Below are 22,682 nucleotides of genomic sequence, written 5' to 3' on the forward strand. Positions count from 1 at the left end.
TTTAAACCAGTTTTACTGTGATGGGGGTACAGCAACTACTTTTTACATTTTGGCCTCAATGACACTTTCATTATTCCTTTAAAATTTGATGATTAGGGTTGAGTTACCATCTGCTGACCATATTCTGGATGTCAATTTTCCCATCCCTAAAATGATGAGGTTTGGACTAGATAACCTCTAAAAGTTCTAAATCAGTGATGCTATGAAAGTGCTACAGATCTATAAGAGAACAGATTGTCCTCAAGACATAAACTAAGAAATTTTAAGACTAATCACTTCATTGTTCTGCAGCTAAGATAATGTTACCAGCACAGTGACTCCAAATGTGCGACAACTGCTTAGGTTCAACATCTAAGAGGAAATTTTCTGTTGGAAAAGAGTGCTAGATTTAGAGTCTGAAGAGTCCTGGTTTCAAATACTGCTTCTAACACTTACTAGGTATGATAATGAGCAAGTTGTTTAATAACTTCTCCTAACCTAGATCCTAATCTGTATAATGGGGAGAATAACATGAGTATTTCCCTCATAAGGGATGTTGCAAGGCTTAGGTAGGATACTCTATCAAAAGTACTTAGCAGATTTTAAAAGGCCTCCATAAATATTAGGTATTGTTATTTTTATCATAAAGGATGCAGCAAATGCTGAAAGGCAGACAGATGTGGGGGCCTAAAAATACAGGGTTTGTAAAATGTATTCTGTATCATATTCACTATATCATATAGTGAAATGCCCATCTGTTTTGAAGACAGAGATATGAAATAAGTGAAACTCCCTCAATTTACTTTTTTCTTCCAATACAGTATGCTTCTTGGGGGTTATTTGTTATTACTAAGGAAGCATCAGAATGCATGATTTTATTTTGAGTAGCAATTTTTTTTTCTGTTTATTGTATTTAGGTTCCTAATAGTCATGAAAAAGAAAAATATCTCCTGCATAAAAATGAAACCCTACAGGAAGAAGTTGCCATGCTCAAACTGGAACTAGACACAGCAAAATTTGCGGATCAGGAAAAAGAAAATCGATATGCAGAAGAAAATGAAGTTTTAAAAGAAAAGATTGATGATCTTCAAAAGGAATTAAAACTGAGTGAAGAAGCATTGACAAAAACAATATTCCAGTACAGTGGACAAGTAAACGTTCTGACAACTGAAAACGCAATGCTGAACTCTAAATTGGAGAATGCAAAACAAAACAGAGACCGACTAGAGACAGAAATAGAATCCTATCGTTCCCGTCTAACTTCTGCTGTTCGTGATCATGAACGAAGTCAGACATCAAAACTAGACCTTGAACATACCTTTCAGCGAGAACGAGATGAGTGGCTTCGTTTACAGGACAAACTAAATCATGACTTGTCTCGTCTAAGAGAGAACAATGGTGTTCTTTCTCAAGAGCTCTCTAAAGCTGAAAGTAAAGCCAATGGTTTAGAAAATGAGCTATACCATGTACGTGACTCCCTTAGAGAAAAGACACTAATTTTAGAAAGCACACAGAGAGAATTAAACCAGGCCCAATATAAAGCAAAGGAACTTGAACACACAAATCAACTGGAAAAGGAAAAACTGAACAAATATATTGTCAAACATGAATCTATCCAAGAAAGATTAGCCCAAATCCAGAGTGAAAATATGTTGCTTCAACAACAGCTTGAAGATGTCCAAAACAAAGGCATCATTAAGGAAAAGGTATTGAGTGATGCCCAGGGAGAGTTTATTGATCTCTTCAATAAGCTTCGTGCTGATACCGAAAAACAAGTTCTTATGGTAGAAGAGAGAAATAAAGAGTTAATCAGTGAATGTGAACGCTTAAGAGAGCAGATGTGTAAATATGAAAATGAGAAAGCAGAAAGAGAGGTAGGTTTTTAAATAATATCATTTGATAAGCATTTAACCTTTTGAAATGAAAATCAAAGATAAATTGGGAATTTGAATTTTCAGCAGGTAGATGATGTTATTAACTCTCATTGTAAAACTGACATGTAAGAGGAGAATGAGGAAACAATTACATGATAAAAATCAGCATGACATCCATCTTTTAAATAAGATGATTCACTTTGCTTAAAAATATTATCTCGCTCATGAAATTTTAAAGGCAGAGTTTTGGTTTAATAAACATAGACAAGAGTTAATCACGTGCAAATAAATACTGGTAATTCTAATAATATGCCTAATATTCCATTTTAATACTGCAATGGAATAAATTATTTGTAATGCTAAAACTTAAGATAAGTCCTAAAAAATTGTGCTAGTAATAGTCTGACAATTCAAATGAGACATCTGAATTGAGATCCTGTGGGATATGATAGTTACCCTTTTTATAATCTTTTAAATATCTTTATCAGCCTGACTGGTTTTAATTCATATTACTTTGAACTAATTTTACAAATTTAGAATTTTAGAAACTGGATCATATTTTTAATGAAATTCCAAAGTCTAGCAACTGCCTTCCTTTAAAATTTAAGACAGTAATGTTATTCAAAGAGATTCTGATTGTGCATTAAGCATTAATTTTTTGTGTAGTAATAGTGTCATTTTAAAAAAATGCTTTTTTGCTTCCTCACTATATATTTTTTTCTTGGTATTTTTTCATTGTTTTGCCAACATGTCTTGCTTTATGTTCAAAATTACAGTTTTGGGGATCACTGTCTTTTATTTGTTGATGATGAATAGTTTTTTACAGTCTAATAGCAGTTTTCATTACCAGTGATTTTCATATATGCAGTGGGTGGCAGGACTACCAAATATTGTGTTGGGTAACAATTTCATATAAAAAATTTTTAGCTATTTATTTTTAGTGTATATGATCATGTGTTAAATCTAGTCATTTCATGCTGGAACTTAGTTTATTTGTAGGAATGCAATTAATTATGCCAATTTTTCATTTTACAATTTTACATTGACTTCTTTTAGCTTATATTTCCTTTATAAAGTTTACTAGACTTTATTTAAATTTATTTTTATAAGACACTTAATCTTATCTGATAAGAGAGAAAATTTTTTTTTTGCTTTTTAGGCTTATTTCCTATTAGTAATATGCACAATATTATGTTATATGTACATGTACACATATATAGGTATTCCTGCTAGGTTAGAGCATGAAATGAAAAGAAATTACCCATTAGCTGTGACCTCGCACCATACTGTGTATACATAAGTAGGAGAACTACTATATTTTCTGTAATTTCTCCTTTTGTCAATTGATTGCAACCAAGAGTGTAACTCCTGTGATAGAAGAAAAAGAAACTGCTTTGAAGGCTTGGCAAACAGTTGAAGATGTGAATAGTAGCTGAGTTGTTTTATTGGGCTTTTGTTGGGTTTTTTTGCTTTAAGCAAAGCAAATCAATCACTTCAGATACCTTTACCAAGCCTGACAAGCATATCAGTGCATTCTCCAGGGTTTCCCCTGGAGTGGAAGGAAAATGCAACTTTCTCTTACAGATATCCTCATTCTTACAAGGGCAGGTGCACAGAAATAAAGTTGTTAACTTTTCTGAAAAATGAAAGGGAAAACCCCTAAAGTTCTTATCAAGTATAGAAAGCTATACATTCTTCTCTATCCTATTCCCCCACTTACTTGTGAATTGCACCTAAGAAATTTCATCTCCTGTGTGCCTTTGGAGGTGGTAGAATTCTCAAAAAGTTGGAATGGGGAAATCAGGCTGAATGCATTGCTTTATGAGAAGAATGCTTAGCAAATAGAAAGATAGCATTTGATCCGTTCTGAATGGAAGGTGGGTAATATTGTCAAAAGAGCTTTGTAGTCTCAGGAGCTAAGTTGAAATCATTTTCTCTATTAATAACTGCCGTTATGACTTTGAATAACTCATTTAACTCTTTGGGGCTTAGATTTCTTATCTGCAAAATGAGGTGGCTGTATTAAATAGTTCCTGAGACTTTTTCTAGTTCTAAATCTATAACTATTAACATGTTCACGAAATTATTTATGTGTGAAAATATTTGTCAATTAATTTTGAAGGTATATTTACTTTATATAAGCTAATATTGACTTATGGAATCTGTAATAGAAATAATTTGGACATATTTCTATCAGGCTACAGTAAGAAAGCTTCAACAAGAACTTGCTGATTCCCTGAAAAAACAATCCATGACAGAAGCATCACTAGAGGTTACATCAGTTTATCGAAATGATTTAGAAGATAAAAAAAAACAACTACAGAAGGAAATAGATCAAACTAAAAGTAAAGTATGTATGCAAAAAATCAGGAATTTGTCCCTGATTAATGGAAAGTGTTTACATTGTAACATTTCTTTTTTTGCCTTTTTTATATATTTCCTGAACCCTCTGCTTGTCGTTTAAACTGACTTAGAACCAGACTTATAACCTCTACCATTTATTCTCTTAAATTGGGATAATTATATTCACTCTTTGGGTGGTTGATAATTTTGCTTATCTGTCCTCACACAAAGAATGAAGTATTTTTCTAAGTAAAAATAATATCTAAATCATTTCTATCATACTTTATGGTTACAAAGCCCTTTACGTTCATTATCTCATTTAATCCCCCAAATAGCTCTGTGAAGTAGAAGTTATTTGCTTGCTTTTATTCAAACTACTTCTTAAATGAAAGGAAAATGATATTGCTTCACAATTTGAAAGTGTATAAATTGTGCATGCAAAGTGAAAATGAGAATTAAAGTAATTAGGTGGATAATCTCATTATTATCCTCTAATTTATTCAAACTGATCTTACCATATTGATTTCCATTTCTGTACCTTCAGTCATGCTCTTCTTCTTGCTTAGTTATACTTCCCTATCTGTGCTACCTATACAAAACATATCCATTCTTCAGCACCCTGCTTCTCAAATACCACCTTCACTTCTAAGGTTCTTTTGAATTCCAATTTTGAATTCCAAAAGTATGATTCTTTTGCCATATGATTTTTTTTTTACTTTTCAGACCTACTGATTTCACAATCTTCTGATTTCCCCCTTTCATCTGATACTATATAATTTAGTATTTAACTATATATTTCTTGCCTTATGGCATTTATATCTGTTGTCACACTATCATTTTCTGTATCTAAGTCTTGTTTCCCTAACTAGATGGTAATTCCGTGAGGACAGGAATTATTTATACTACTTTATCTTCCATAAAACTTCCTTTTCACAGCATGTTGGTAGTAGAAGTAATAGTTATTATTTCAGTAGTAGTAGTAATAGTAGTAGTAGATGCTAAAGGAAAGCTTTTTGTTGACTTTTCTATGAGTTGAAAATTTAGCTAATATTAAAATTAATCCAAAGTAATATTTGAACTAAACAACTTTGAGTTTCTTTCTATTCTGATTTTTCATAAATTTTCTATTTTCCAGAGTCCCCCAATGGCAAAATAGAACTTCATCATAAAATTATTTTATTATCATTATTATTATTAGAATGAAGGGGAAGTTAAGCATAGAATAGTTTCAAAACCATATTCTCCTGAAGTGTTCCTTTCAATACTATAAAATGAATTCCTCCTTTCTGGGCTGCTTTCCCATATTTATATTATGGTATTCATCATTATACCAGCCAAAAGCTGTAGAAATGGTACTTCTGATATCCTTCAAAATACGTTTTCAACCTAGTAACGATTCTGTGGTAAAGTAATGGAAATCTGTGCCAAAGCAGCCAACCATAGAGTTTTTGATGATGAAATTTTCTCTGCTTAGAGGCTGCTTGGTGGAAATATGGATAGAAGTTTGTGCTTGGGGTTAGAAATACCTGACTTCAGATGTGGCCTCATACACAATCTCTGTGATCCTAGGCAAGTCACTTAATCTTTCTCAGTTTCTTCGGCTGTAAAATGGGAATTATAATAGCACCTACCTCCCAAGGTTGTTGTGAGAATCAAATGAGATAATAATTTTAAAGCTCTTAACATAGTGCCTGGCACATAGTAGGCACTTAATAAACGCTTGTTTCTGTGTTCCAGAAAGTAAAAGCCATTGTCAATTATATATAAATAATCATTGCCTCTCACTCTTGGACAAGCACCCCCTAATGTTGCAAAAGAGTTCTCTTACCGATTAACTTCAGTATAATTGTTTTAACTAAGAAATTATCATGAGGGCCAATCTCAGTCTTATGAAAATGTCTTTTAAATCAGTATTGGGATGAAATGAGTTTTGTTTCCCAATTAACTCCCCTATCACTCATTCTCTTTATTTCCCTCACATTATTTTTGGGCCATATTGATTAAAATACTAATTTTCAAAAGCTTTTGGCTTCAGGCTGCAGTCAAGAAACTAGGTGGGAACTGAGCCCTAGAAGGTATAGCAAGGAAGTAATAATAAGTTAGAGTCCATCTTTTGCAAGATGCATTAGCTCACTTAATTGGCATTCAGGGCAAACTGGCACCATTTCTTCCCTAATTTCCCTGACATTGCAAGTAACTAAGTTTTCACTATATAAGAATGAATTCAAATTGCTGTTTCTTCCTGGTTCAACATTTCATCAGCTATGTGAATTACCCTGTGATAGGTTCTGACCAGGTTACTAAGACTGTGTGTAAGACATGCCCTCTCACCTTGAAGAATTTTCAGTTTCACTAGGAAACCAGTGCAAAATAGAGGAAGTTCCCTTATAATACAGAGTAGCATATAAACAGCTACTAAGTGAATGGTAGACATGGAAGTATTTATAAAAGGGAGCGATCACTGTAGTTGGAGGTGAGAGCAGATGGTATTAATCCAGTCCTGTTCTTCCCAACACAAAAAATACTCTAAGCAGATTTGCTGACTTAGCACCTCTACTGGAAGAACAATTCCCAGTTAGCTAAATTAGTCATATATTATATATTAGCATATATAATATATATTAATATAATAAATATAAATTATTAAAAACCTGCATTTGCAGGTGACTTTTCCAAGGTTTTAAGTCTTGGCTCAGTCCTTTGGACTTTTGACAGATTTGGTTTTTGTTTTTCAGACCTTAGATTCCTCATTTCTAAAATGATGTACTAACTCATTACTTTTATTTATCTTAATTTCAAAAAAGAAATAGTTGGTAGTGAAATCAGAGGAAAGCTATGTCATTTTAAGTAAAATCAGTCATTTTCCAATCTCTCCCTATTTGTTTTGATCTTATAAACTACATTTAACTGATATTTACACTTGGATCTGGAAATGCCAGTTCAGTTCTTGTAATAATTTTCTTTGTAAAAATGTTTTCAAAGCTTAATACTGAAAGGGAAAAATTAAAGAAACTCATTGAATTAAAGCAATCTCTGGAAAGTCGCCTAGAGCAAGAAATAAAGAAAAATGAAGAATTACAGAAAGACCTCAGTGGGTAAGACACCTTTTTGTTGGCTGTTTCAACCAAACATTACGTAATCAAAGGTTTAACTATTTTGTTAAGTCCTAAGTATAAATTCATGGTATGCATTAACACTTGAATAATTACAGCATATTTAATTCTAAGTGACCTAGAGTTTTGTCTTTTTCATTTTCATTTCATTGACTGTAATTATTGCTGAAAATCAAACCGTCTGACCTGCATCTTTGAAGTTATAGTAAAATCCTATATAGTACCTGTACTTTAAAGTATGTTTTCCAGAATTATGCTATACAGCATTTGACAGTCTCTTGTTAAGTATACTATTTTGGCATGTACATTATTTCTGTAACACAGGTCTCTGTATTCTTCATACTAATTTATTTCCTTCATTATTCACTTATTCTTTTATCAAATAATATTATTAAACATCTGTTTTGTATAAAAATACTGTGCTAGTCCCCAGAGCTACAGAAATCATTAATTGCAGTCCCTGCTTTGAAGGTGATTACAGTCTAGTAAAAGAGATAATGCATACACTCAAATAATATGTGCAAATAGGAATGTGTTAAGTACTTAAGAATGGTCTAAAGAAAATGCAGTCAGAGACTGAAGGAGGAAAAGGCCTCTTCTCACGTTGTGGAATCAGCAAGATTCCAGTAAGGGTATGATTTTGAGCTAGACCCTACAAAATTTCTTGGCCTACAATTGAAGGCCTTTCACAATGTGGCAGTGTCCTTCCTTTAAACACTTAAATTATATTAGTTCCTCTTCTACAACTTAAACTCCTATTAAACTGGACTATTCTGTATCCTTCAAAGCATGTCCTTGCCGTCCTTGCCCTGTGCCTGTGATGTTTACCTATGGCCTCGGCACTCATCCTCACCCAAATGCAGCTTCTCTTTGGGGCCTAGTCTGATCTCTCTCGTTAGTAATGAATGACCATCACCATCAGACTTCACATCGAAATTTCTGTTTTATTCCCCTAAAGCTCTTATAGTTTGTTGTATATCAGAATTATCTAACATGTATGTCATTTATTCTAATTGTATGATTGTCTGTCTAAATTTTGTATTCTATAACAACCATTAGGGGTAAGCATTTAATGCTTTCTAATTAAATTTTAATTGAATTCCAATTGATGAATTTTAATCAAATATTGTGAGAGGCCAACACTGTCGAGGCTAGAGGCTGTCCTTTCAGTGGCAGGGGAGAGTCTCCAAATCATCATGTAATTCATCTGTGTTATGGTTTAATTAGGTTTTTGTGGGTTCCTTTTGAACTACTTTTTAGAGTACCAGCTGTAAGTGGGGGAAAACACATTCTCTGTGCCATCTGGTCAATTTATAAAGTAGCTTTTGAGATCCAATTGACTTATCAATTTAGGGACTACCTATGTTTACATCCACTAAAGGAACATTTTAAATGCAACGTTGTATTCTAATAACATAAAATGATACCATAGATGTTTTGTGGGCTAGGGCCTTTAAATACTTCATGAGCTAATTCATACAGATCTGTGATTAAAATAACAGTACAAAAATCACCTTAAAACTTTGTTCAAAATAAATTTACTTTTCATTTAAATTTGGATTACATTACTGGAAGGCATCTCCCTTTCTACAAATATTAAAGTGTATCCAGAAGGAGAATATTTTACAATATTCTACAATATTATTGAAGAGCTGACAATGAATATACATCCTTTTGAATAGAGATGAAATGATTAGTGAGACTTTTAACAAGATATTGTCGACTTTGTGTTGGGTGACCTCTATAACTCCTCTTATATCTATTTTCTTTTCTATGATTGAAAATAATTTAAAGCAATGAGTTAAAAATAATACTTTTTAAATTTGTAATACTTGAGCTGAAGTTTGATTTAATTACTTTGTTCATTCTCACAGATTTGAAAAGCTGTTGAAAACAACGCAAAAGAAATTAAGAGAATATGAAAAAGGAGATACTGTGTATGAGGGGGAACTGAAGCAAACACATTCTGACATGGATAGGCAAATTAGTAGGTTAAAAAATAAGGTAATCCTTTATATTAGAAAATGTAAAATGTCTCATCTTTATATTCCTTTTGAAATGGTGATACATGTAGCAGGTCATTAAACACCAACACCAATGAGAAGATGTAAAGTCCCCGTTCTTAAAAGGCAACACTTTCGAGTTCTCATCATGCAGTTCTTGCTACTTTTAGGAACTCAGTACACAAGCTTGGGGACTTTATATCTCCCTAAAACTTCTGTACTCCAGTGACTTTCTGTATAAATTTGTGTATTTCCTCTAGTTCCATTATAGAATTCATATAAAATACAATATGTCTAAATTTATTGTATTAAGAACAGTTCTCAGAAGAAAAAAAAACACTTCTCAAGAATTTAAAAGCATTGTCAGGTGGGAGAAATACTGGACTTGTTTTACTTATGAATGGATGTTGCAAAGACACAGATTTAGGTTTGTTGTCACAGAGTGATCTCAAAATAGGTTGTTTGAAGAAATCAAATGGAAGAAAATCTTTTTGGGTCAGTATTTGCAGGGAATCTTAGAACCTCTGAGCTCCCTCTGACACTCTGCTTCTGTAATCCCGAAGATGAAAACCATCCCCCAGAAAGGACGTCTAATAGGCAGAAGCAATTTGAAAAGCAGTAGCTCTTTAAGAGACTTAAAAATGACAACAAATAAAGCAACAGTTTGCAAGGTGATCACTGCTAATGTTAAGAGACTTCATAATATATAATACATGGCTAAAAGTTAAGAATTTTCTCTGTAAAAACAGGAGTTTAGTTGGTTTAAGAGAGGGAAGGACTCTAGTACTTAGATATCTAGATGTTCACTTCATTCCACCATTAAGTGGGTGAAAATCATTTTACTGCAGTATGCCCTATACGTTGCTTTTCTATTTTAAGGAATCAAAGATTTTTTCCCCTTGCTGAAATAATAATAAATTGACCAATTCATCTGTAGCTACTACTTTTCTTTTTTTAAGATTCTAGCATTTACGATATTAAGACATTTCCCCAACTCTTAACACCTTACACCACAAGTTGGAGGAAAGTCCTAAAGAGATAGATGAAAAACATCGTTAAGTGTTCAAATGAGGTGATGCTGGCAAACCTTAAAGTGCTATGTAATTGCTAACTAGTAGTAGTCCTATTTTTCTTCTATAATGACAAATGGCTCCTTAGAAACATCTTATCTTACTATCATTAATCTTCCCAGATGATGTCTGCTGTCTTGCAGTTCTCATCAATATTTATCAGAAAGAATCAACTTCTTAACATTTATTGAGGTTTTATCCTTTGGAACTCAGTGGTGTCACACTTTTGTATTATTACTTGTTCCAGTCAGTCATCTAACTCCTGGGTCTGAAGGAAAAGAGTTGGAAGTCCTGCTCAGCTTGTTGGTTTGTTCTGTTGAGGCACTTGGGGAGCAGGAAGAGGGCTGTTACAGAGTAGAATTAGGATCTCTGGTAAATGTGGTGTATGCCCTGGGGACTGTCACCTGAGTTTGTAGGTGAGAAAGACTTGATTTTCTCTGGCTCTGTAACTGAGTATCTCACCATGTCACATTCAAATTGGCATAAGTTTGGTTTTTTTTTTTTTTTACTTGCTTTCTTAGTAAAGTTTATCTTCATAGAATCAGTGTTCTGATTAGGATGAGAAAAAGGAATCTCATTTCTTTCCAAATTCCTTTTAAGATTTGTTGTTTTCAGTATAGTATAACTTAAGAAGGATTTGTTGATATCTATCTGCTATGAATTTTATTGATATCTGCTTACTGTATTAAAGCTGGGCAGAAAAGACACATGAAAAAATTAGAGAACACAGAAGACAGTATGGGATCAAGTACTAAATATTAGAGCTAGTAATATAATTTCATGGTTTGTCCTTTCACTTTGTTTTGTCCTTAACTTTGTTTTTGATTTGTCTATTTACCTAAATGATCATTTCAGGAAATTCATTTTATAACTGTAATATAAGGATAATGATACATTTAATTACAACTGAATTTATAATAATTTAATCTTAATATTTCAAATTAGTATTTACTTTGAAAGACCTTTATTTTATTTGTGTAATTTGCTACTGTTATTTTATACAGATTGAAGACCTTACACAGCAATTGGAAGCAGCATCTTCACAATATAGACAGTTGGAATCAATTAATCAAAGTCTTCAAGAAGAATTATTTTCTATGAAAATCTTGGAAAAGAAATGTGACAAGCTGGAAGGGAATAAAAAAGAACTGGAAGAAGAAGTAGCTAATCTTAGGCATCATTTGGAAATTACTAAGCTAGAACGAAGTGAAATAGAACAATATAAACTCGAGATTGACAAACGAGCACGGCTGGAGATTGTTGAAAAACTAAAAGAAGTCAACCTCTTCTTACAGGTTACTTTATTTACCAGTACTGTACTTTTAAAAATTTCCATGTGAATGAAGGTTTATAGGATATTTTTCCCTGTTCTAAATCCAGAATAATTTTTAAAAATGTGTTTTTCCCCCTGCCTTCTTTTCTATGGGTCTCCACAAGCTGGGTATCACTATAAAAAAAGAATAATAGCCTTTGAAATAATAAGTGAAAATAACAATATATACTGTCAGTTGTGGTGGGTTTTGGGCAGGGTGAGGAGGTGGAGGTTTTTTTCTGAGGCATTTGGAATTAAGTAACTTGACACCAGGGTCACATAGCTAGTAAGTGTGGAGTGTCTGAGACCAGATTTCAAAGCAGGTCCTCCTGACTCCAGAGCAAATGTTCTATCCATATCAATTGAGCTTTTAAAAAATAATTGACATAATTAGAAAAAAATTTAAGGTTGAGTTTTTAATTAATTCAACAAATATTTTCATTAGATCAAAACATTCTGGGAGATTCTGGAGTTAAAAAAGTTTTTTAGAATTATACCTGTTGTTTTTATAATGATCCTAATATTAGCCCTAGAATAAGAACTAGTGAACTAACATCCAATAGAAATAGTGGTAGTGATGGTGGGTTTTTTTTTAAGTTCAAATTTAATTCAGCTGTCCTTGACAATGAGTACTTCCAAAGTTAGAATTTAATATTACAAATTCAGAATTGTTTCCTGAATCACTGACTGAAATTAAAATGAAATCTAACAGAATATGGTTACAAATATCTTATAATTTTCTGGATACAGTTGGGCATTTTTTTTAATTAACTTAATTCTTTGTTTCCCATTTGGTTTAGATACATGCAGCATCCCAAGAGAACTTAGAACAATTGAGAGAAAATAACAATACTTCAATAAGAAACCAAATGGAACAAAGAATTAGCGATCTGGAATCTGAACTCTCCAAAATGAAAAAGTCACGTCAAGACTCTGCTGAGGCAGAGCTAGGGAGATACAGAAAGCTTTATTCTGAAGAATTAAAAATCAGAAAATCATTGTCAAACAAATTAGACAGGTAAGCCCAAATACAGACACTTAAGAAAGTGGTACTTAAACTTATCTGATGGCTTTTAAAGTTGTCCATTTTGAAGTTAACAAATCCTTAATGGACAAATCTATGACTTCATTGGGAAATGAGGTTAACTGTAGAGATTATACTTTGATACATATTGCTTAAGCAAATATTTTTTAAAATGTTAACAAGGTACAAAGGAATGCAGGGTGGTACATTGGAGAGATAGTACTCTGGCTGGCTGTAGAGGCAGAGGACCTGATTTCAAATCTTGCTTCTGATGCTTACCTATTCTATCACCTTGAGCAAGTCACTTAACCTCTGGGGGGCCTCTGTTTGCTCATTTTCAAGAGAAGAATGTTTGGTTAGGTGGCTTCTGAGATCCCTTTCAGTCTTCAATCTGTGATCCTGTGAAAATTATTTCTTTTCAAATGTGTCTTACTGATATGTCATATTATTTTTTTTTATTATCTGCTACAGATTAGTCCTTCCAGGATGAAGTTAAATATTTTGAAATTTAGAATAACATTTTCATTTGAACAAATGACCATGTTAAATGTGTTTTTGAAAATATGTAACAGAATCATAGCAATATATAAACATTGTAAGTTATCTTCTCCTAATGGTGACAACCAGAACAGAAGGACTCAGGGCCATCCTGTTGATGCACAGCAAGTCAAACTAGACCCCTCAGTTCCCCTACTGTCCAATCCCTTCAGTTTTCTATACAGGTGAAAGCTTAATGAGGAAAATATTGGAGGGGAAAGGAAAAGGAATATTACAGAAGGGTTTAGATTGGAGTCTTGGATAGGCAAAATATATTATCTGTTAAAGAAAAAAGGGGCAGTCTTTCTTGTTTTATGTCTTGGTGACAGTGGTGGATAGGTATTATGAACTGGCTGAGTCCTGGGGGAAAGACTGCAAAAGCACCACTTGGGATAATCACCCATATTTGATGCCCTTAAAACAACTACTGATTTCCAGTATAAATTTATAGAATACAAGTTCTTTTAATGGCTTCCTTAATGATAAGATTAGTAAGGAAACCCAGATTTACAAGTATCTTTTGTGGTTTGTTTTGTTTTGAATTTTCACAGGACAGTCTGAAAAACTTTTTCTTTACTCACTTTCTTTATACCATTTACTGGAAAAGGACCTTAATGGAAGTAACTCAATTATGCAAAAACTTTAATAACCCAAATACTTTCATTGTTTTCAGAGTTATGAAACTACTCTTTAAAAAGTCAGTTATGATAACATTAATAAAAAACACCATTTAAGAAAAATGCTAACCATTTTTGTGCTTTGAAATGTTCACAGAACTAATGAGAGGCTAGCTGAGGTGAGTCACCGACTCCTGAATGAAAAAGAAAAGAATAAAATTTTAATCACCAGTTTTACTGCAAGTCCAGTTCTGGGGCAACCACATGTTGGGAATGTTAATACCAGTATGGTCCTCAGTAGAGGTCTTATTCCGAGAGGAAACTTAGCATATTCTACTGGAAATATACCATCTTCAAAAAGTGGAGTGGAGGGCTACTTGGCAAAGGTTAGTCATTTAGAATTTTTTTCTGCCTTTATGCTAAATATATGATGTAAATAATATTCATCTTAGTGAAATTTCCTGCTTAAGTGTTTTTGAATGTGTCATATTGATTTTTGTGATCTATTAAAATGAAAGTGATCCTTTTACCTAATGATAATTTAAAATGCTGGCTAATGAGTTTTTAAATGTTTTTTTTAGATCCACAGCTGTCATATGTACCAGTCCGTTAACTTCTTAGATAAAGTCATATGTGGTTTTACACAATTTTCTACCCTTGACAAGTGACATTCATATAAGGATTCTTTAAATTGAATACTATTTTCTCACCAACCAGTATTTTAAGAGAGCCTTTATCTCCTTTGATTTATTTTCCATAGTAATGATATCTTAATGCTTAACGTATAGTCTTTCTGTGGTTCTTTCTGGTTTTTTTTCAGAATTTTTTAAAACACCAGTATAAACTAAAAAATACACCCCATTTTTTAGAGAAATCTTTTGCAAAGCAAACTCGTGTAATATGAATAACTATCTCCTAATTTAGTTTGTTAGTTCATACTTGTATAAAGATTTTCTTAAACTAGGGTTATAACCTCAAGAGATTCTATAATGTTGGGCATCTTTCTCCCACCTTAGAAATATGCCCATTTCTGAGGACCTCCCAGCACTAACACAGTAAATATAATGAAGTCAACGTTAAGTTCAGTAAAGGTTTAGATGTTTTTAAAGACACTGCTAAAGTGCCCTCAAAAATGTATATATTAAATGAATTGATCACTTGGTAAAGATGAAAGGATTAAGCTTTTGGGGTCAATATCTTGTTAGCATTTGAGTGATATTGATATGATAAAGAAATATGAATGTTAGTTAATAAGCAGGTCTTCCCTATGAAGCCTTTAATTTAAATATTCATTTTAAAAACAGATTGTTTTGCAATTTTGAGTAAAGTAATCCATGTGAAAGTCTCCTTATCGACTCTCAGTTAACCACTTTGTTTTTACCTGTACAGATACAGGCATTATATTCACTCTTTCCCTTTGGTAATTAGCTCATCTTCATGACTTCTTTTGTTTCACTGAATCTTTTGGTGTAAGATCTATATATGTTCTTACTTCTTCAGCTCCTTGAACAACAATCTACTATTTCTCCCTTCTCTTCTCTGCCACTAGATCTGTGCAAAAGTGTGTAGTCAATATTGTTTAATGTTCTTATTGGCTCTCTGTTTGTGGCTTGGACCACTTTAGTCTAATATCTGATTTTTAAAAAAAGCATCACTCCATATTAATGCATTTTAAAAGAAAACTGAGTGTATTAAATCAAGCATATGATATAGAAATGGTTAGAGCAGATAACACTTCATTTTGTTACATTTGGATAAATCACCTGCATCTTCTCACCATCTGGCATTAAATGCATCCTGAGTACATGACATCTATCATTCTGTAGTCTTAAGAAATATAAAAATTTAATTAGAACATATTGCTCGGTACTGAATGCAAAATACTTCAATGACAGTTGTCTCAAAAGATGATGAAACATTATTTCCAACATAGAACCTCAAACCCTACTATTCATTGTTACTTTTAAGGCCAGTATTTCAGGAATCAGTAGCCTTTAAAATACATTGTTAACTCCTTGGAGTCGAGGACTGTTTCTCCCCTTGTTTTGCATTGCTTGGGGCGCAATACACGATGTTTTCTACCTGGCATGTGCCCAGTTGAAATTTTATAGTTGAATAGATGGCAGTGCATTTGTATTCAAGTACTCTGCAATATTTCATGTCTGCATTCATTTTTTTAAAATTGTTTATGCATCCATCATAGCATTTATTTTATTTCTAATCTGGCCTATGATTTCATCCATATAGGGAGCTCCTAGTTAGGAACTTCCTCTACCAGTTCAGACCAGTGGCTGGTTTGTAACCTGTAGTATTAGGGAGGTGACCACCAAAGAGTGTTTTGTATAACTTATCTAGAGATTCTCAACAAGTATATGTCAGAGATGGCACTCGACACCTTTCTGGTTCTGAGACCCTGTCTATCCAGTAAGCCACTTTGCATTTTAAATCCAAATTGTCTCAATTTCAGGAAAAAACAAAATTTTAAAAATTAAGAGTCAAAGTGGCCCCTCTTCTCCTTCTCCTTCCTCCTCCTCTTCTTCTTTTCCTTCTCCTCTTCCTCCTCCTTCTTCTTGTTTGTTTGTTGTTGCCTGCTTATATTCTGGCTGTTGAATTTTCAAAACTAAAATAAACTTAGGGTCCCCAATATTCAATTTTCATGATGACACTGTTACAGATTAAATGTAAGATCTAGAGTTTTACAAACCAATGACAGTATTTTCAAAGAAGCTGTACACGAGGGAAACCTAATATAGTGATAAATAATCCATTAAGCACTTCTCTTCTACACAACTGTCAGCCTGGTAAGTTTTTTTTTACAATTTACAAAGAGAAAATTGTTTTATCTTTTCAACAAAGTAGGGAGTCCTCTTTTCTGGCACCATTAGCTTCACTTCTTACCCACTCTTTCTTGTTTGTCATAGATATCCACATTGTCCTAAACTGGTGTTTCCGTTGGCAGAAATGAGAATTAACTTTAACCCTAGAGGTTTTTAAGGATTACTTATATTGACCTTAACTTTGGGAATACTTTTCTTACTGGAGGATGTGAATAACAGCCCACATTTAGATAGTGCTTTCCTTATATAACAGCACTGTGGGGGAATCTTCCAGCTAAAGGGAATACCTAATTTAAACAGCAGAGAATTCTTACTACAGGGAAACACTCAAAGTATAAATATGGAAAAAGCAGTCTCATAACTTATTTCACAGGAAGAGAATTCGTAATGGAGTGAAGCAGTTTTCATGTGGTATTTGTGAAGAAAGCTTCAGCTGCCAATGACTAGCACTGAAGAATCACATTAGAGAGAAATCGTATTAATACAGTGAATGCTGTGTGGGAAAGGGAACAGACTTGTTGGTATAGAGCCTGGAGCAGTGGACATTTTAAACAGGTAGACTTAGGTTTGATGTCAGGAAAATCTTTGTCACGATTGGGGCCGTCCATAAATGGAGTGGGCTGCCTTAGGAAGTAATGTATTTCCCCTCATGTGAGAACTTCATTCAAAAGTTTGATGACTGTTATGTTAGGTGTATTGTACTTTTGTTGTTTAGTCATTTTTATTTTTGTCTGACTCTTTGTGACCCCATTTGGGGTTTTCTTGGCAAAGATACTGGAGAGGTTTGCCATTTCCTTTTCCAGCTCATTTTACAAATAAGGAAATTGAGGCAGACAGGGTTAACTAATTTACCCAGAGTCACATAGCTAATAAATGCCTGAAATAAGATCAATCTCAGGAAGACGAGTCTTCCTGACTCCAGGTCCAGCACTCTGTACATTAAGCCACTTAGATGCCACATATTGTAGCAGGAATTCCTTTTAGGTTATAGATTGGACTAAACAACTACTGAGATGCTGTTCAGCTCTGATATTCTGTCATTTTGAGGTTCTGCGATTAACTGGTACCCCTGGCAGTATTTGATTTTTCCTAAACTACAGAGGATTGCATAATAGAACTGAGAAGAAGAGCATATTGACCAAAAAGCTAGAAGTGACAGCAAAGGAGGAGATAGCAGAAATACCCAAATAGCCCTTTATGCCTCAATAGATCCTGATAGCATATATCTGTATTATAGAATTGTATTAGACTAATCTTCATAATCACCAAGGGAACATTAAATTGTGCTATCTCTTTCACTAAGGCAAAAGATCACATTATAAATTTTAGAAAGATTTCTATCAAAATGGTTAATTTTTAAGTTGAATGTTTAAAAGATATGTCAGCAGATCTGCAGGCTCATCAATATAGGTTCATTCCTGTCTATTCTTTCTGGTAACTCTTGCCCATGTTCTACTTTAGATCCTCTTCTGAGGAGTGATGTCACATGCTGGAGGCCTTCTTAGAGGTCTTTTTACATTTTGTGGGTACTAGTGCCACCTTCAGATATGCCATTAACTCTCCCTTGTTAATCACCTATTCTGAGCATATATCTCCTCAGGTATGTACATTGCAAAGCTTGTGCTCATAATTTCTTATTGGAAATGTCATGCACCTAGTATCACCCACCACTGCTTTTTCAGTCACCCATAACTTTAATTTTTCATAGATTATTGTGTTCCAAGATTTATAAGTACTCAGTATCACTAGAAGATGAGTGTTTATGCTCAAAGGCAGCTAATGATCATTGAAAGCACATTACAGTTTTTGTTTTTGCATTTATTGAGAAATGTAACTTAGCATTTGAACAAAAGATTCCATTAGATTGTGAGCTCCTTGAGGACACAGACTCCTTTAGCCTTTCTCTGAATTCCCAGTGTTTAGCACAATGCCTGACACAGGATATTCACTTAATAAATACTTATTGATTGATTGACTCCTTACTGGAGGAAGATTCTCATTAAGACTGGTCTTTGGTCTACTGAATCAAATGCTACTTTGAATCAACAAGCCATGGGATTTTGTATTATCTACATCTTTTAGTTACTTGTTTTTTTGTAAAGATGTAGTCTGCTGCAGAAAATTATTTGTGGAAGTTTACTCCCTTTTCTTAATGCAGTGAATGTAGGAAAGCATCCACACATATTCTGTAGAGCAGGGCTTGTAATATTTGGAAAGGGAGAAAGCCTTCAGGCATGGGCTATGCTTTACTTCTCTACTGAGAGACCTTAGTAGAGAGAAACTGCAAAAAAACCATAATGTGGGAAAGAAGTCATCTTAATGAACAAAAGAGAATTTACATTAGTGACAAATTCCATAAATGACATAAAAAGAGAAGAAGTCTTCAGTAGTAGTAGTTCTTTAGAAGCATCAGAAATTTGATGAGATAGACTTGGACCTGTAATTTCATTGATATAGTAGCTTCTAAACAAGGATACAGTGATATGTCTATTTCATATTCTTATAAAGCTCTTATAAAGTTTAATAAGTGTTCATATGCATCAGTAGTAATCATCTTCCTTTCAGTGAACTTTCTTGGGTGCAACCATATTGTCTGCCATTTTGTTCAGTCTTCTATTATCTTCTCCTTTACTGGAAAATCTTATAAAATGGCCCCTAAATGCTTTCTTAATTATATTGACACAAGGAAAGATTTCTTCGTACTTGATCTGGTTCAACTACTCTTTCTGATGTATTTTTCAGTGCCATTTCTGCATTCTGTTATTGGGAACTAAGACGCTAAAATCCAGTTGTGGTGGCGTGACTGAATGATTATAAAAAATTGATTGTTGCAGAAATCTTGACAAATGTGTTCATTTTCTAGTGTTATCTTCCATCAGTTTCATTTGTAAATATTCATGAAGTCGTAGAATCATAGATTTAGAGCTGGAACAGACTTTACATCAAGTCGCTTCTCCCTTAACCCCCATTTTTCAGATGAGAAAACCAGGTCACAGAGAAGTTAAGTGACTTGTCCAAGGTCACAGAACTAGGAAATATCTCCAGTAGGATTTGAATCCAGATCTTCCTGACTCTGAGTCCAGCATCTTATCCCTGATGTCTTGCTGCCTCTGCAGGAACCCCAATTGGGTTTCATAAATAAGCTTCTTATAATTATGTTTTTCCTTTTCTCAGTTGTATGAATCTTCCTCAGTGTTTTTCAAGTGAATTTATATTTGAAACCACGTTGTCTTCCATGTCTCCCAGCTTCAATAAGAAACTTAAGTATATGCTGGCTAGCTAAAGCTTGGTTCTTTCAACCTCTTCATTGAGGCACCTCTTTTTTATCAATTGACCTTGATTATCACCATGGTCCCACAAAAGTTTAACACCTTGGCTTTTTTCCATTTCTGATCTTTTGGTATCAACATCTCAACTTAAAGGTCAGATCAAAATTATAAACGAAAATAACTTCTCATTTTGGTCAGTTATGACTTGATACTTATTTTTATTACTTTTTAAAAACTAGTCAATATTCAGACTGCGCTCAGCTTTTTCTGATACTCCCAAAGCAGAAACCAATCAGTTCTTGTCTTTTAATAACAATTTAGTTTTTGTTTGGTTTTTGAGTTGGGTGTTTTGTTGCCGTTATTACTGTTTGGGGGTTTGTTTGGGTTTTTTTTTTTTGGCATTTGCCTTCTAAATCTTCAAGAAGAAAATATTCAGGAGAGACACATAGATAGACATAGATTCTAAGTCATCTTAAAAGCCTTTGTTCTCTTTCATTTCTCACAGATGGGCTGTGTTTTCCAGCATGCTTTCTGGAGTCCCTTCTTGTTCCCATCTTTGTTTTAAAGTCACTAAGCATCAAACTAATTTTGACTTAGTTAAGAAACACTTTGTTTCTCAGAGATTGTCACTGCTTTGCTCTTTTCACCACATCTTGGCACAGAGGCTACAATTATCTTCACGGTGGTCTTTTTATAGCTACTTATCATAAACATTGCTATATGAGATGGTCAGATATCATGTGGAACAGTGGTTCTTGTTGCCTTTGAGCACATAGTGAACTCAACTTGATCTATACTTCTAAGCCATCTTTCAGTTTAACTACAACTTTGTTTTGTCTTCAGCTTATTTCAGTCTCATCAGTGTAGATGTAATGGATTTCTTCCAATAGCATGACATTCTTTGGTCACTGGACATTTAAATTACCCACATTTAAGTTAATGTTTATAAAACAACTAAAAACTAGGATTGATTCTTAGCACCATCTCCCTTTTTTTTTGGAGGAAGGGTGTGCCATTCAGGAAGAGTAAAAGCCATTTATGTTTTTTCTTTTCTTTGTTTCATGGGTTAGCCTAAGAGTTCATTCCACCTGTCAGTGGCCAACCTACTGACAAGGGGCCCCTATGTACTTTACTCAGTTGGTCATTCTTTGGCATTCATTTATTAAACATTTATTAAGCAACTACTCTATAGCAGATACTGAGCTTACACTGGGGAGAAAAAAGGACAAACCATTATCTACTTTGAAGGAACTTGCATTCCATTGTGGTCAAAACAAAACAAAACAAAAAAAAAAAACCTGCCTGTCTGAATCTAAGTAAATACAAAGTGAATACAGGTACCTACAAAGTAAGATAGTTGTACAGGGAAGAACAAGATAGGACTTGTGTGCCCTTAGCTGAGCCTTCAGAGGACACTGGGGATTCTGAAAGGCCCAGGCGAGGTGACCGGAGAAGGGGTGTCTTCCATAAGGAATAGCAGGTAGGCCAGTTGGCTTGGAATTTAAGGGTGTGTGAAAGGAAAAAATATACAGTTAAGTCAGAAAAAGTGTGTTGAAGCCAGATCGTTGCCCAACAGCAGCTTCAGTCTTTTCCAGAATACTTGAAGGTTTTAGATTTGTGGTAGAACCTGGAGATAGTGTACTCCATGGGCATAACCGTTCAAGATCCCAGAATCATCTCCGTGTCACAGTGAGGTCTCACAGAAGTACTTCTCCTTGCAAGTTGGAAAAATTAGCCACTATCGCGAGCAGACATCCAAAAAATGTCCCATATCAGCTCCTGGTGCCTTCTGTCTCAGAAAGCCTTCCTTACTTGCCACAATGTTAGACTGATCCGGATCCTGCTTCTACCTGTGGTATTGAGCACCTCTACCATTTCTGTGATCATCACAGCCCTTAGCAGTGACTGAGCCTTAAACCATTCTCTGACCCGAAAACATATTCATACTCATTACCACTTCCACAGAAGGGCCAAGCTCCCTGTCCTGAAAATGTTTAGCAAAAGGATATTCAGTTCAGTTCTTCCATTTAGTAAAGATCTTTCTGTGATGTGACCTGATTCAACAACTTCAATAGCCAATTGGGGCAGTTCCAGCAGACAGATTTCCATAACATAGTATGACAACAATTTCCACAAATTGCTCATGAGGGTCATACTGCTCTCTGCAAAGGATTTTGGGTCCAGAAGTGGGGATGCACAGAATCCTAAGCAGAACCAAAAGACCACTTCTGACCTTGACTGATGCATGTTTAATTTGTCAGGAAGTGCTGACCTGTGATAACTCATAACTCATAACCTGTGATCACTCCTAGAGTTTTACACATTGAAGATGACGGATTGTAAACAGTATCCTGTTAGCTTTAATTTAAGAAAAAATAAATGGAACAAACTCCATATCTTCTATTTATACTTTTTTTGAAGTAAAGCATGGTGAGGCTCATCTGCTCAAAGACTGACTGCTTAGCTACCTCAGGGGGTTGGTTCAGTATAGGTCCACGCACATAGGTCCCTTCTTAACTAGAAACTAAAAGACCGGAACATCAAATTCCTTTGAAGGTGTAGGCCAGTCCAGACAAACAGTTGTGACTGGGAGATACCAAATGGGGAATGTAAAGTATTAATCTTCCAAGTTTGAAAGTATCTGGAAGTATAATCCTGAAGTATCTGGAAAATTCACCAAGCAAGATCAGGGCATTTCCTGATG

The 22,682-nt window shown here is 34.1% G+C and overlaps 1 protein-coding gene across 12 annotated transcripts in view; it reads left to right on the forward strand.

Moving 5' to 3' along the window:
• Nucleotides 1-22,682, forward strand: part of LOC140533323 (ankyrin repeat domain-containing protein 26-like) — a 78,588-nt gene that overhangs the window by 49,213 nt on the left and 6,693 nt on the right. For 9 of the 12 annotated variants that reach the window (XM_072652925.1, XM_072652928.1, XM_072652935.1 and 6 more), the window contains 7 exons: nucleotides 897-1,853; nucleotides 4,051-4,203; nucleotides 7,179-7,291; nucleotides 9,184-9,313; nucleotides 11,387-11,677; nucleotides 12,495-12,712; nucleotides 14,030-14,258. In XM_072652925.1, coding sequence (XP_072509026.1) covers nucleotides 897-1,853; nucleotides 4,051-4,203; nucleotides 7,179-7,291; nucleotides 9,184-9,313; nucleotides 11,387-11,677; nucleotides 12,495-12,712; nucleotides 14,030-14,258 — 2,091 coding nt within the window. The other 3 variants (XR_011976875.1, XR_011976876.1, XM_072652934.1) reach the window with 3 other exon arrangements.

This window comes from Notamacropus eugenii, chromosome 3, assembly GCF_028372415.1.
Source record: "Notamacropus eugenii isolate mMacEug1 chromosome 3, mMacEug1.pri_v2, whole genome shotgun sequence".
NCBI classification, from domain to species: Eukaryota; Metazoa; Chordata; class Mammalia; order Diprotodontia; family Macropodidae; genus Notamacropus; species Notamacropus eugenii.